We start from the raw sequence: 12,641 nt of genomic DNA, 5'->3' as shown, positions 1-12,641 counted from the left end.
ACTGCCTGGAATCTTTGCTCTACCCCTTACTACTCAGCCCTTCGACCCTATGGTACATCATCAAACTCTACTGTACCTTAGTTTTCTCAGAGTTACAATGAGAATAGTAATAGTATCCATCTCACAGGCTTGTTATAAGGAATAAATGAGCTAACATAAGTGAACACAACAAATTTCTTTGTATTTATTAGTACAAAGTAAATGTTACGTTTGTTGTTATTACTATGATAACTATGATGACGTGACTAATGTCAAGAGACCTGAGGATGCAGTAATGAATCCAAATCCCTGCGCTCGTAGAGCTCTTCAATTTTTGTAAAAATAATGTTCACTAAGTCATAGAGCTACCACAACTTTAACTTACCTTTGTAATACCAAGAACAACATCTATGGATGTAACAAAAGGGTTTGATGACCCAGTTAACTCACATCCAACCACCTCTGGTAAAGTAAGAGAAACTGGCAGACCAAGCATAACTGCTTCTGTTTCAATGCCTCCAACCCCTAACGTAATAAAGACAGGTATATTAGCACAGTATATTTAAAGATAATTTATCTCTGTAACATCTGAATCTCTAGGTGTTTCATGAGTTTATCTTACACAGTACTTTACAGAGTTGCTATATAGCTATTAATGTGGACACTGAACCCAAGGCTTCCCAAAAGAAATGATTCCACTCGCATGGTTGAAAAACTATTATTTTACCTTTATATTCAAAGTAAAATATTAGTTTTAAGTATATTCAAGTTAAAATATTAGTTTAAGTATTCATTATGTTAGGCACTGTACTGTATTCAAGATAGATAGAAACAGAATCCAGTCCCTGCCAATCTCAACAAGTTCAGTCTAATGAAATGAGACAAAAAAATCAACAATTATAACACCCTGTGAAAGAGTAAGTTTACAAAGTGAGGTACACTGAACTCAGCAGGGGAGTTAAGACTTTCAGAAGATAACTGAGGCCAGTCTTGGATTAGTTAATAGTAGCCACATTTCAACAAAGTCATGGTCAGCAGAATGCATTCTTCCAGAAGAAATAGCCTATGCAAAGTCATGGGGTATAAAAGAGCATAGCTAGCTGGGCTCAGTGGCTCAGGCTTGTAATCCCAGCACTTTGGGAGGTTGAGGTGGGTGGATCACTTAAGACTAGGAATTCGAAACCAGCCAGGCCAACATAGCAAAACCGTATCTCTGCTAAAAATACAAAAATTAGCTGGGCATGGTGGCACGTGCCTGTAGTGCCAGCTACTTGGGAGGTTAAGGCACAAGAATTGCTTGAACCCAGGAGGTGGAGGCTGCAGTGAGCCAAGATTGCGCCACTGCACTCCAGCCTGGGTGACAGAGCAAGATGCTGTCTCCAAAAAAAAAAGAAGAGACAGCCCACATAAGTAAAGAAATGACTAGTCTCTAAGATGGGTGTAGGTGAGTGGCTAAAGGGACACCAGAGGTTGTGAAGGGCCTTGTATAAAATGGCAAGAAATCTGGACTTATAAAGAAGACCAGGAGAAGCCACAAAAGTTCCTTACACAAAGAAGCAACCTTTGTAGACGTATCATAATCGTTATCATTCAATTACTTCACAAATGGTAGTGCTGTGCTAGACAATGTGTAAATTTCTCTTCATAAATTCTCTTTCACAACACTGATCACAAACTCTCAATTAGGATTTTGTTGTTGCTGCTGCTATTACAGATGAAAAACACACAGCCTCAAAGAGGCTATAAAAACTCAATAATTTATGTTCTTTTACAATGTTCTTGACATCCTTACCCCAAAAGAAATGAAAATATATTTAGTCATTTACTTACCCCACCCCAGAATCCCTAAACCATTCACCATTGTTATGTGTGAATCTGTGCCGACTACACTGTCTGGGAAGAGGAGGTCCTTTTCTTCAAAAACCACTCTTGACAAATATTCTAAGTTTACTTGATGAGCCATTCCAGTTCCAGGAGGGATTACTGCCACATTCTTAAAAACTCTTGAACTCCACTATATTTTGTTTAAATTTAAGAAACACAAGTGTTAGTATATAAATTTGTGCTCACAACCAAGGTGTAATATTAACACTAAAAATATTCTGACTAATGTTCAATATGGTAAATACGAAGTTCATATCACATAGTTAAAAACAAATATACAGATACTGAACCTAAATATATTTTTTATTAAGACAAAATTAATTTAGGTCAAATAAAAATGTTTAAAAAGTCCAGACAAATGGCAGTATTCAACTGTGTTCCAAAGATTCTCAGGAATGAGAAGAAAGAAAGGCTCAATGTACAAGGCCCTCCCTCCGAGCTCTCTGTCCTAAACTAGAGCCACTGTTTTCATCTTTCTCTATACAATAGGGTTTCCAATTAAGATTTCATTTGAGGAACAAAAGCGTTGTACTACTATAAAGCCTTTGGAAACTACTAAAGTGGCTGGGCAGAGTGGCTCATGTCTGTGATCGCAGCACTTTGGGAGGCTAAGGCAGGCAGATTGCTTGAGGCCAAGAGCTCAAGACCAGCCTGGCCAACATGGCAAAACCCCGTCTCTACTAAAAATACAAAAATTAGCCAGGCAGTGGTACACACCTGTAATCCCAGCTACTTAGGAGGCTGAGGCATGAGAATCGCTTGAACCCAGGAGGTGGAGGTTGCAGTGAGCCAAGATCACACCACTGTACTCCTGTCTGGGCAATACCAAGACTCTTCCTCAAAAATCAATTAATTAATTAATAAAACAATAAATAGGACAGGCATGGTGGCTCATGCCTGTAGTCCCAGCACTTTGGGAGGCGGAGGCAGGCAACTGCCTGAGGCCAGGGGTTCAAGACCAGCTTGGCCAACATGGTGAAAACCTATCTTTACTAAAAATACAAAAATTAGTGAGGCGTGATGTGCGCGTGTAATCCCAGCTACTCGGAAGGCTGAGGTAGGAGAACTGCTCGAACCTAGGAGGTTGAGGCTGCAGTAAGCTAAGATCACGCCACTGGACTCCAGCCTGGGTAACAGGGCGAGATTCTGTCTCAAAACAAAAAAAAAAACAAAAAAACAAAACAACAAAAAAAACAAAACAGAAAAAGAAACAACTAAAGATATAAAAATTGTACCTATCATTAGCTTATATATTACAATACAAAAATTTCCCTGAATCATTTATACCTTAAAAAACTGAAGCCTCTCTCGGTTTCTGCCGAATTCTACTTCTTGATTTTTTAACACTGTTTCAGGTCTAAAAGGAAGAAGAGCTGGCATTAAATGTATGTATTACAAAAAAGACTTGCCTTGTTGCTTTCTAAGTCATCATTCTTAGGCATATATATACACAAATATATTCTTAAAATCCTTGGAAGAACTATTTACTAGGTTTCTCAGAATTATTTTCTTTTTCAACAAAGTTCTGCTTTAAAATAACACACCAGAAAGCTACAAAAATGAGTTGTATTTTACTGAGTATAAGAAAGCCACATTACACCAATGTCCAAAACTGTATTTAAGTGATAATAAAAATACACTTTGTTGGGTTATCCACTGCAAGAAAAGAGGAAAGTAGTAGCTTCAACGACAAGCATGTACTCTCCTCCCCACCTGGCTCTTGTGCCAATTAAACTAGGAGATGGGCACTGATTATTTCTATGCAGCATTGACAAACAACATCTCAACATCGTTTTATAGTTTAAAAAGAGCTTTTGGCAAAAATCTTTCATTCATCTCATACCAAAAGAAGGCTCTACTTTATGTATAAGTAGCAGTTCACTTTACATGGATTATAAATATAGTTTACATGAATTATTTAAACTAAGAGACAAAAATAATTGACCTCTAAGCAGTAGCATAGTACCATTTTTAGAAAATTATTTTTATCTAGTAGCTACTTTTAAAAATTATTTCAAACAGCTTTAAGCTGGTTCTTTTACCTGCCAGCTGGTGACTAGGTGTTGACTAGAATATCAATATAACTTAAATTATACATGTCCTTCAGGGACCAGATAATCAGTCCAGATAATTACAGTTGCTTAATTGTCAACCTTTTTTTTTTTTTTAGACGGAGTTTCGCTCTTGTTGCCCAGGCTGGAGTGCAATGACATGATCTCGGCTCACTACAACCTCCGCCCCACCGGGTTCAAGCGATTCTCCTACCTCAGCCCCCTGAGTAGCTGGGATTACAGGTATACGCCACCACACCCGGCTAATTTTGTATTTTTAGTAGAGATGGGGTTTCTCCATGTTGGTCAGGCTGGTCTCAAACTCCCGACCTCAGGCGATTGATCCACCCGCCTCAGCCTCCCAAAGTGCTGGGATTACAGGTGTGAGCCACCACATCTGGACAACTTTTTTTTTTTTTTTAAAACAAAGATTACTTTAATAATTCATAGTTGAGTCATCTTCTGAAGCCAAGCATATCTTAGTGAGATTTTTCTCAGGGCCTCAGGGAAAACAGCTTTCTGAGCCACTCCAATTATTTTACCTTTCAATAGCACTTATGGCTACAAAGGGCCATACAAACATTTATTGGCTCATAACCTGACTTCAAACTAGGGATAATTTGAAGTGCCAAGGGTTATGCTCTCATCTTTCAACTCAACTTCTTAAGTCAATAATTCATACTTCATTGACATATTAAAAGATACCAATGAGTCACTATTATCACATAGCCAGGAACTACAATATAATCTATCTTAATACTTTGTAATTCGGAGTCAAAATTATGGGGAAATGTTACAGCAGATTGGATTTTTAGAAATAAAAATACAGCACCAACCACTTACGATGTACCAGTTATAAAAAGAAACAAAAACTAAAGAAATCAATGATTTTGAATCAATAAATCTTCCTTTTCAGGAAATTAATTTCTGTATAAGAGGTGTTAATCTCAAAAGTCAACATGCTCCTAACAACCAGGACAACTAGGCAACAGGAACAAGAAAGTGATCACATAAAACTGTCAAAATTTGGTGGCAAAAGACTCACAGATTATACCGAATCCTTAGAAAGGAAGAGCACACGAGGTCACTATAACCTGTGGCTTTATAAAAATATTAAGCCCAAAATTTTAGAACTAGGCAGAATTTGGAAGATCCAGTCAGGGACAAAGGAATTAACGCATTATTTGGTACTCAGGATAAATTAATGGACGTTACTCTTAGCTACTCTAAATCTTAAATGTGTTAAACTTTTTAAAACCTAAAGTGTAAGTAATTTTTTACTAAATTAAAAAAAAAAAAGCCAGGTGGAGTGCCACATGCCTGCAGTCCCAGCACTTTGGGAGGCCAAGGTGGGATGACTGCATGAGCCCAGTTCAAGACCAGCCTGGGCAGCATAGTACCCACTTCTACCCCCAAAAAAGGTAGATAAAATTAGTCAGGCCTGACAGCATGTGCCTGTAGTCCCAGCTACTCTGGAGGCTGAGGTAGGAGGATCACTTAAGCTTAGGAGTTGGAGGCTGCAGTGGGCTACAGATGGTGCCACGGCACCTCAGCCTGGGTGACAGAGAGAGACCCCCATCTCAAAAAAAAAAAGACAGTTTACTAACAATAGGATAAATTGTTATATTTTACATGAATTATTTAAACTAAGACAAAAACAATCCACATAACTCTCTTAAAAATAAAAATATGGCTGGGCACAGTGGCTCATGCTTACAATCCCAGCACTTTGGACAGCCAAGGTGGAAGGATCACCTGAGGCCAGGAGTTCGAGACCAGTCCAGGCAACACAGTGACACCCCCTGTATACAGAAAAAATTAGCCAGGCATGGTGGTGCATGCCTGAAGTTCCAGCTATTTGGGAAGCTGAGGTGGGAGGATCACCTGAGTCCAACAGGTTGAGACTGTGGTGAGCCATGCTCATGCCACTGCACTTCAGCCCAGGCAATAGAGTGAGACTCTGTCTCAAAACAAAACAAAACAAAAAAACCCACTTTGGAAGGTCAAGGCAGACAGATCGCATGAGCCTAAGAGTTTCAGACCAGCATGGGCAACATAGTGAGACCCTGTCCCTAAAAATAAATAAATAAATTTTAAAAGTTTGGAAATTTTATAGTATATATTTTTAAAAGCTGTACGACTCTTTTTTTTTTTCCTGAGACAGAGTCTTGCTCTGTCACCCAGGCTGGAGTGCAGTGGCGTGATCTCGGCTCACTGTGATCTCTGCCTCCCGGTACAAGCGATTCTCGTGCCTCAGCCACCCAAGTATCTGAGATTACAGGTACCTGCCACCATGCCTGGCTAATTTTGTATTTTTAGTAGAGACGGGGTTTCGTCATGTTTGCCAGGCTGGCCTCGAACTCCTGACCTCAGGTGATCTGCCTGCCTCGGCCTCCCAAAGTGCTGGAATTCCAGGCATGCACCACCATGCCTGGCCATAGAACTCTTTTTCTTATTTAAAAAAATTACCCATTAGGAAATCTAGCCAAATCCTAGGAATAGCATGTTTACTACTTTCCATGTTACCATACAGGAAATCACTTATTTAAAAGGACTTACTAGATTTGAAACATAAAAAACAAAAATTTTATTGTTAACATAGGGCTTTTTTTTTTTTTTTTTTCTGTCACGCCCAGGCTGGAGTGCAGTGGCATGATCTTGGCTCGCTGCAACCTCCACCTCCTGGGTTCAAGAGATTCTCCTGCCTCAGCCTCCTGAGTAGCTGGGACCACAGGGGTGCGACACCACACCCGGGTAATTTTTTGTAGACATAGGGTTTCACCAATGCTGCCCACGCTGGTCTCAAACTCCTGAGCTCAAGTGATCCACCTGCTCTGGCGTCCCAAAGTGCTAGGATTACAGTGGTGAGCCACCATGCCCAGCCAACATAGAGCTCTTAATGCGACAGGAAAAGATAAGAAACCCCCTAGTAGGAAAAAAATGTTAAAGATATATACAGGGAATTAACATAAGAAATATGAATGACTAACGAGTATATGAATGGTACAAATATACTAAAATAAAAATTTTAGTTTAAAATGAGACCCCATTTTTCTGCTTACAGTCGTCAAAAAGATGAATTCTATTTACAGATAAATCTTAAGAAAAGTTTGCTTTCCTAGTAATGGTAAGAGAGAATGGTACTTACAGATCATCATTTTCACTAAATTTACTTCTTTTAGTATAACAGGAAATACATATAAAAATTCAATCCAGTACTTAAGTGTGAAGGTAACATAATAGTAATTGGGTGGGAAGGAGAGTAAATTTGATTTTCTTAACTGGAAAATAACCTGGTATTAATAAACATTAAGAAAAACAATCTCATACTCAGGCACTGGTTGCAAATGAAAAGGACACAGGATGGGTGTATTCTCAATCTGCGAAGAAAATGTTCCTGAGTTTCGGCCTAGTTCTCCAGAATCACAAGATCCTCGGCAGGTAGTCTGGCCTCTGCAGGGAAGCTTCTTAGGCTGCACTTTAAGTGGAGAGAGCTTTCCTGCTTTCTGCAGGTCACCACCTCCAGGATTTGGTGCATTCTGTATTGCACTGTCATTCCAAAAAGAAAACAAAATAAAGCCATTTAAAAGGGACATAAATTTAGCTCTTAAAAAAAAATGCACACTAGCAATGCTATCTGGAAGTAACTGATGTTTGAAGGCTAATGTATCATTTAACTCAGGTTTCAAAGGCAAATCTCAGATTATATATATATATAAAAAGAAACAGGTCATTTAAATTTACAGAAATGAAAACAGAATTCTAAGCGTCCAGTAAAATCACTTTCATATACTCTACTAATTTAAATAACTTTTAGCAAGTACTGAAATAGATTTTTTCCCTCTAACAACTTAAAAGAAATTTAGAGCTACAGTTTATCTCGAAGGCAAAACCCCTCTCATGGGCTATAATAAATTGCAGTCTTATTCCACTACTCCAGGGAATGTTTTAAAAAAGTTACTTTACGGCAACAGAAATATGTCTTCTCTAGTTTGGTCTTGGTCAAAGGGACCTTATAAATACAAGAAACTTATTTCAGTGGAAGGAAAATAGAGCTTTAGTGAGTTCAATGTTTTTAATCATCAAATAACTAAAAATATTCATGGCTCACATCTTTCGATTCTTTCTGAAAGACAAGTAGGTTAAAAAACAAAAAAGGAAACAAAGACTGAATTCAGAGGTTCACTCCAAAAAGCAGGTCCTAGGCTTATTCATTTCTATCAAAAACGGCAGCAGAAATACACAAATATGAAAAATACCCCACCATTCCATAAACTTTTCACCAGTTTTAGCTTTTATATACTAACCAATACTAAATTTAGCATACTTTTCTCTGACATAAATTATCTCTATTCCTTTTCCTCTACATGACACATTTCCAGCCTATTAACTTGCATGGCTGTCTATAAATATCTGCATTGAAGTACCATTTACTGAAGTCAATTTGTAAAGAATGGTCAACTGTAAGATCTGTCGGACAAGCAGGATGGACTTTCTTAGGATCACCTCCAAGAGTTTTCACTGCCTCCCTCATAGCAGCAAAATCCACCATTGCTGGTATTCCACTAAAAAATAAAGAATGGTCAAATTATAGTCCAAATTGTTTTTTATACATGCTTAATAAATGATAAATATAAACTTTTTCATTTTCATATTTTAAAAAGTATCCCTGTCTAGTTTACATTCATTTTTCATAATGTACTTTATAAGTTAGAAGTATCCTGTTCAATGAGAATTAACATTAAACATTATCTGAGAACGGAAGTACTTGGGCAAATATGCCAAAAATAATAAGAGATAATTTTTGAGGCATAAGTGAACTTCAGGGAAAATGCCTGTGAAACTCTTTTGCCATGTATTTTTTTGATGTACCCTCCCCTTTCCCTAGTTCCAGCCCCTTCCCCCAGTGCCTTTGTGTTACCCCAAAGCTATCCACAGTAGCTTTTGCCATTTTACATTCATCCACCCATCTATCCAGCCAACTATATAACAAGCATTTATCAAATACCTTCAGTGTGCTAGACACCAATGGTACAAGGCCAAATAAGACATAGTTCTGGCTCTCAAAAAAATTTTAGGGAAGATAATGATGAAAGAATAGTATCGTAAGTACTATAATAGCTGCATACAATAACAGCTTGAGCCCAGGAGGTCGATGCTGCAGTGAACTATGATCACGTCACTGCACACTCCAGCCTAGGTGACAGAGCGTGACTGTATCTCAAAATAAGATCAAGTTTTCAATATGTTAAGTTTGAGAAACCTACTGGCTATGTGGAAATCATAAGCAGGTAGTTAAGCAAAGGCAGTTTCTGAATAGATGGTGTAAGAAATATCATTTATTTCTTATGCGGCTATGTATCGTAAGTACCGTAATAGCATACATAGGGTACAAAGAGCTGTGGCACACAAACCAGATTTGAGTGGGTGGGTGAAGAGGATGTTCCAGCTAACCCCTATGCCTCTTTCAAAACTCAGCTCAAGGTTAACTCTTCCAATAAATAATCCCTGGACACCCAGATCAGGCAAAATCTTTCAGAGTATGGTAAAGGCTCTGGATTTGAAGTGTGATGGAAGCCAACTGGTATACGGAGGGATAATATGACTTAACATTTGTAACCAAGTCACTCCATCTACTGTGTAAAGAACAGACTATTGATTCCAAGTGTGACAGCAAGGATACCAGATAAGAGACTACTGCAGTTACAGTCCAGGTTAAGAGAGAATGGGACTAGAACCACAATGACAGTGATAGAGATGGAAAGAAATAATTGGACACAAGATATATTTAAAAGGTAGCACTGACAGAGCTTGCTGATAGACTGGGTTAGAGGGTATTAAAGAAAGAGAAAAATCAAGGCTAACTCCTAAATTTGAAGCCTAAACAAAACGGAGTGCATGGTGCCATTTACTATAACAGAAAAGACTTAGAAAGAAATAGGTGAGTTGAGATAGACAATCAAAAACTCAAGTTTTGATGGCTGGGTATGGTGGCTCATGCCTGTAATCCCAGAGCTTTGGGAGGCAGAGGCAGGAGGATCGCTTGAGCCCAGGAGGTTGAGGCTGCAGTGAACTATGACTGCATTACTGCACTCTGGCCTAGGTGACAGAGTGAGACTACCTCAAAATAAAATCAAGTTTTCAATATGTTAAGTTTGAGAAACCTATTGAGAAATCGTAAGAAGGTAGTTAAGCAAAAGCAGTTTTTGAATAAATGGTATGCAAAACAGTGCCTAATTTTTAATGAATTGCTTCAGTTTAGAAAGGGCAAAATTTTTAAATTTATAAACTAACCTAAAAAAAAACAAACAACAACAAAAAAACACAAAAAACAGAGCCATCCATTGGGGAGTCTGAATTTTTATTTTTTATTTTTAGAGATAGGGTCTTGCACTGTCACCCAGGCTGGAGTGCAGTGGTGTGATCACAGCTCACTGCAGTCTCAAACTCCTGGGCTCAAGTAATCCTCCCACCTCAGCCTCCAGAGTAGCTGGCACTACAGGCATGCACCATTACATTCGGCTAATTTAAAAAAATTTTTTGTACAGACAGGGTCTCACTATGTTGCCCAGACTGACTGCAAACTCCTGGACTCAAGTGATCTTCCTGCCTTGGCCTCCCAAAGTGCTGGGATTAGAGGTATGAACAACCACACCTAGCCAAGAGTCTGAATTTTAAAAAGGAAACACACTCTAAGAGTTCATTCACAAAAAATAAACCCATTACTCACGTAAAATCTTGAAGAAGAACACGGGCAGGGAAAAAGGGCACTTCAACATTGCTTTGTTTAGTTTTCCAGTCTAAAATGTTCATAACATCTTCCTTCTTCATTAAAAAGCCATCACAATTTCGTACAGCAGCTTCCAACAAGACCCGTATTGAGTAAGGCAGAACATCTGATTCAAGAAAATATTACTATTAATAAGCAAACAGCCATACCTATGTATTATTTTAAAAATGCCATAGCAAAAAGTTAGACAAAGACAAAAATGCACTGTTTTCTCAATTTAAACAATTCATTTTTAGTCTGACAAACTAGAGTATAACACCATTCATGTTAACATCAGGTGTTTTGTAACTGACTTTCCTGTACATAACCTCAAAGCCTTGAAAAAAGCAGACATAAAAACCTTCATACAAGAGCTGCATTAATTTAGGAATATCATACTGCAACTATGACAAATACTTCACATTCAAGGAATTCACAGAAAAACTAAAAAGCACAGAATATCAGAATTCAATTCAATAATGCAGACATCCCCTAGTATGGCAAAAAGAAAATGATTAAACTGTATAAAAGTCTGTAATAAATTTAAAATATTTCCATCAAAAATGATTAAAGTTTAAAAGTAAATTGGAATGCCTGAGTGAGTAAAATTCATTTCACGAAAACTTTGATTCACTCTTAATTACTTCAACGACATAATTGAGAAAGTGATTTCAATATTTTAAAATTTTCAATCATATTAAATTCTCACACCACATTGTGCCACACAAAAGTGTTTCCTTAGGATTTAAAGAGAAGACTGAATTAATATGGGGTTAGCTGAATAGATCACTGTAATCCACACAATGGATTACCATGCAGCTGTTTAAAGGAGTGAAGAGTTACATGCTGATAAAGAGTGAGCTCCAGAATATATATCATTAAGAGAAAAAGCAGAGCAGAACAGTGTTTATAGTATGCTAACTTCCCTGTAAGAAAGGGAGTTTAAAAATATATCCATATTATTTTAAAATAATTAAACATAAGATCATCAAAAGTGTATTATGAGAAATATAATTTTAAAAATATATTAGCATGCATATTTTAATAAAAAGAAACAACGAAAGGATAAACAAAAAAACTAAGCATATATCTCACACAGTATTTCCACTGTACTTCCTTATTGGGAGTACCTTCTTGGTACTAAGTACAAAAAGAACCACAAAGAAAGAAAACTATATTCAGTCATTAGTGCTCCTATTCAGAGATTGTGATTGGTGTAACAAGCAGCAAGCAAAAAAGTACTTTTTGTTACTATGGTTTCAAGGGCATAGAAGTATAAAATCAGAGTAGCTAATGAGAGCTAAAGTAACACTAAGTATTTTTTTGTTATTTCACAGGAGTGTTTGCATTTCCTGCTCACTGGGTGAGATGGAGAGGGGCGAGGAGGAGGAAGCATGCAGAGAGAAGACTTCTGTGCCTGTGAGTTACATTAGTTCAGATTGTCTAACCATATGTAATTTAGTTAATACTGTTGTGTGTAAAGGATAAACAACTCCTAAGGCTCAAAGTATGTTAAAAGTAGAGGCAGTAAAATAATCCATTTTTAAACATCTTTTTTTTTTTTAAGGAAGGCCTGTCTTCTGGGAGTGGTATTTGTTAACCTACTTCTTAGAGCTAGATGTAGTAATGTACTTAGTCACTGAAATGATAGAAGAGGGAAAAGGGGTGAAGGGTAAGGCTCTTTACTAGTGTCTCCATATCCAGAGGACAGGTTTTAGATTTTAACCATAGGTCTCTATGTGCATTTCTGGTAATACATCTGTTTATTGTGAACAAAGTCCAATCTTTATTTTGCAACATCTAAGCTTTATAGATGTCCTGAGGTGACAATGTATGATAAAAAGCAGAGATAGTGAGTTAGCCAATTTGTAAATATCTTGGTATAATTGATGGAAAAGACGCATCTTGAACATGGAACTGTTAAACCACCTAGGTAGCGTGTATCAGGACTCATTCAA

General features: G+C 37.6%; 1 protein-coding gene across 2 annotated transcripts in view; it reads right to left on the bottom strand.

Moving 5' to 3' along the window:
• The window catches only part of IREB2 (iron responsive element binding protein 2), a 62,964-nt gene that overhangs the window by 27,356 nt on the left and 22,967 nt on the right, over positions 1 to 12,641 (bottom strand). For both annotated transcript variants that reach the window (XM_003275462.3, XM_030814873.1), the window contains exons 3-8: positions 10,645 to 10,810; positions 8,342 to 8,479; positions 7,245 to 7,463; positions 3,151 to 3,220; positions 1,810 to 1,993; positions 365 to 504 (exon numbers count right to left, since the gene is read on the bottom strand). In XM_003275462.3, the coding sequence (XP_003275510.1) occupies positions 365 to 504; positions 1,810 to 1,993; positions 3,151 to 3,220; positions 7,245 to 7,463; positions 8,342 to 8,479; positions 10,645 to 10,810 (917 nt within the window). The remainder of the gene's footprint in view (positions 1 to 364; positions 505 to 1,809; positions 1,994 to 3,150; positions 3,221 to 7,244; positions 7,464 to 8,341; positions 8,480 to 10,644; positions 10,811 to 12,641) is intronic.

This window comes from Nomascus leucogenys, chromosome 6 (assembly GCF_006542625.1).
Source record: "Nomascus leucogenys isolate Asia chromosome 6, Asia_NLE_v1, whole genome shotgun sequence".
NCBI lineage: Eukaryota > Metazoa > Chordata > Mammalia > Primates > Hylobatidae > Nomascus > Nomascus leucogenys.
The sequence above is the reverse complement of the archived record's forward strand: the minus strand, read 5'-3'. Positions and strand labels throughout refer to the sequence as shown.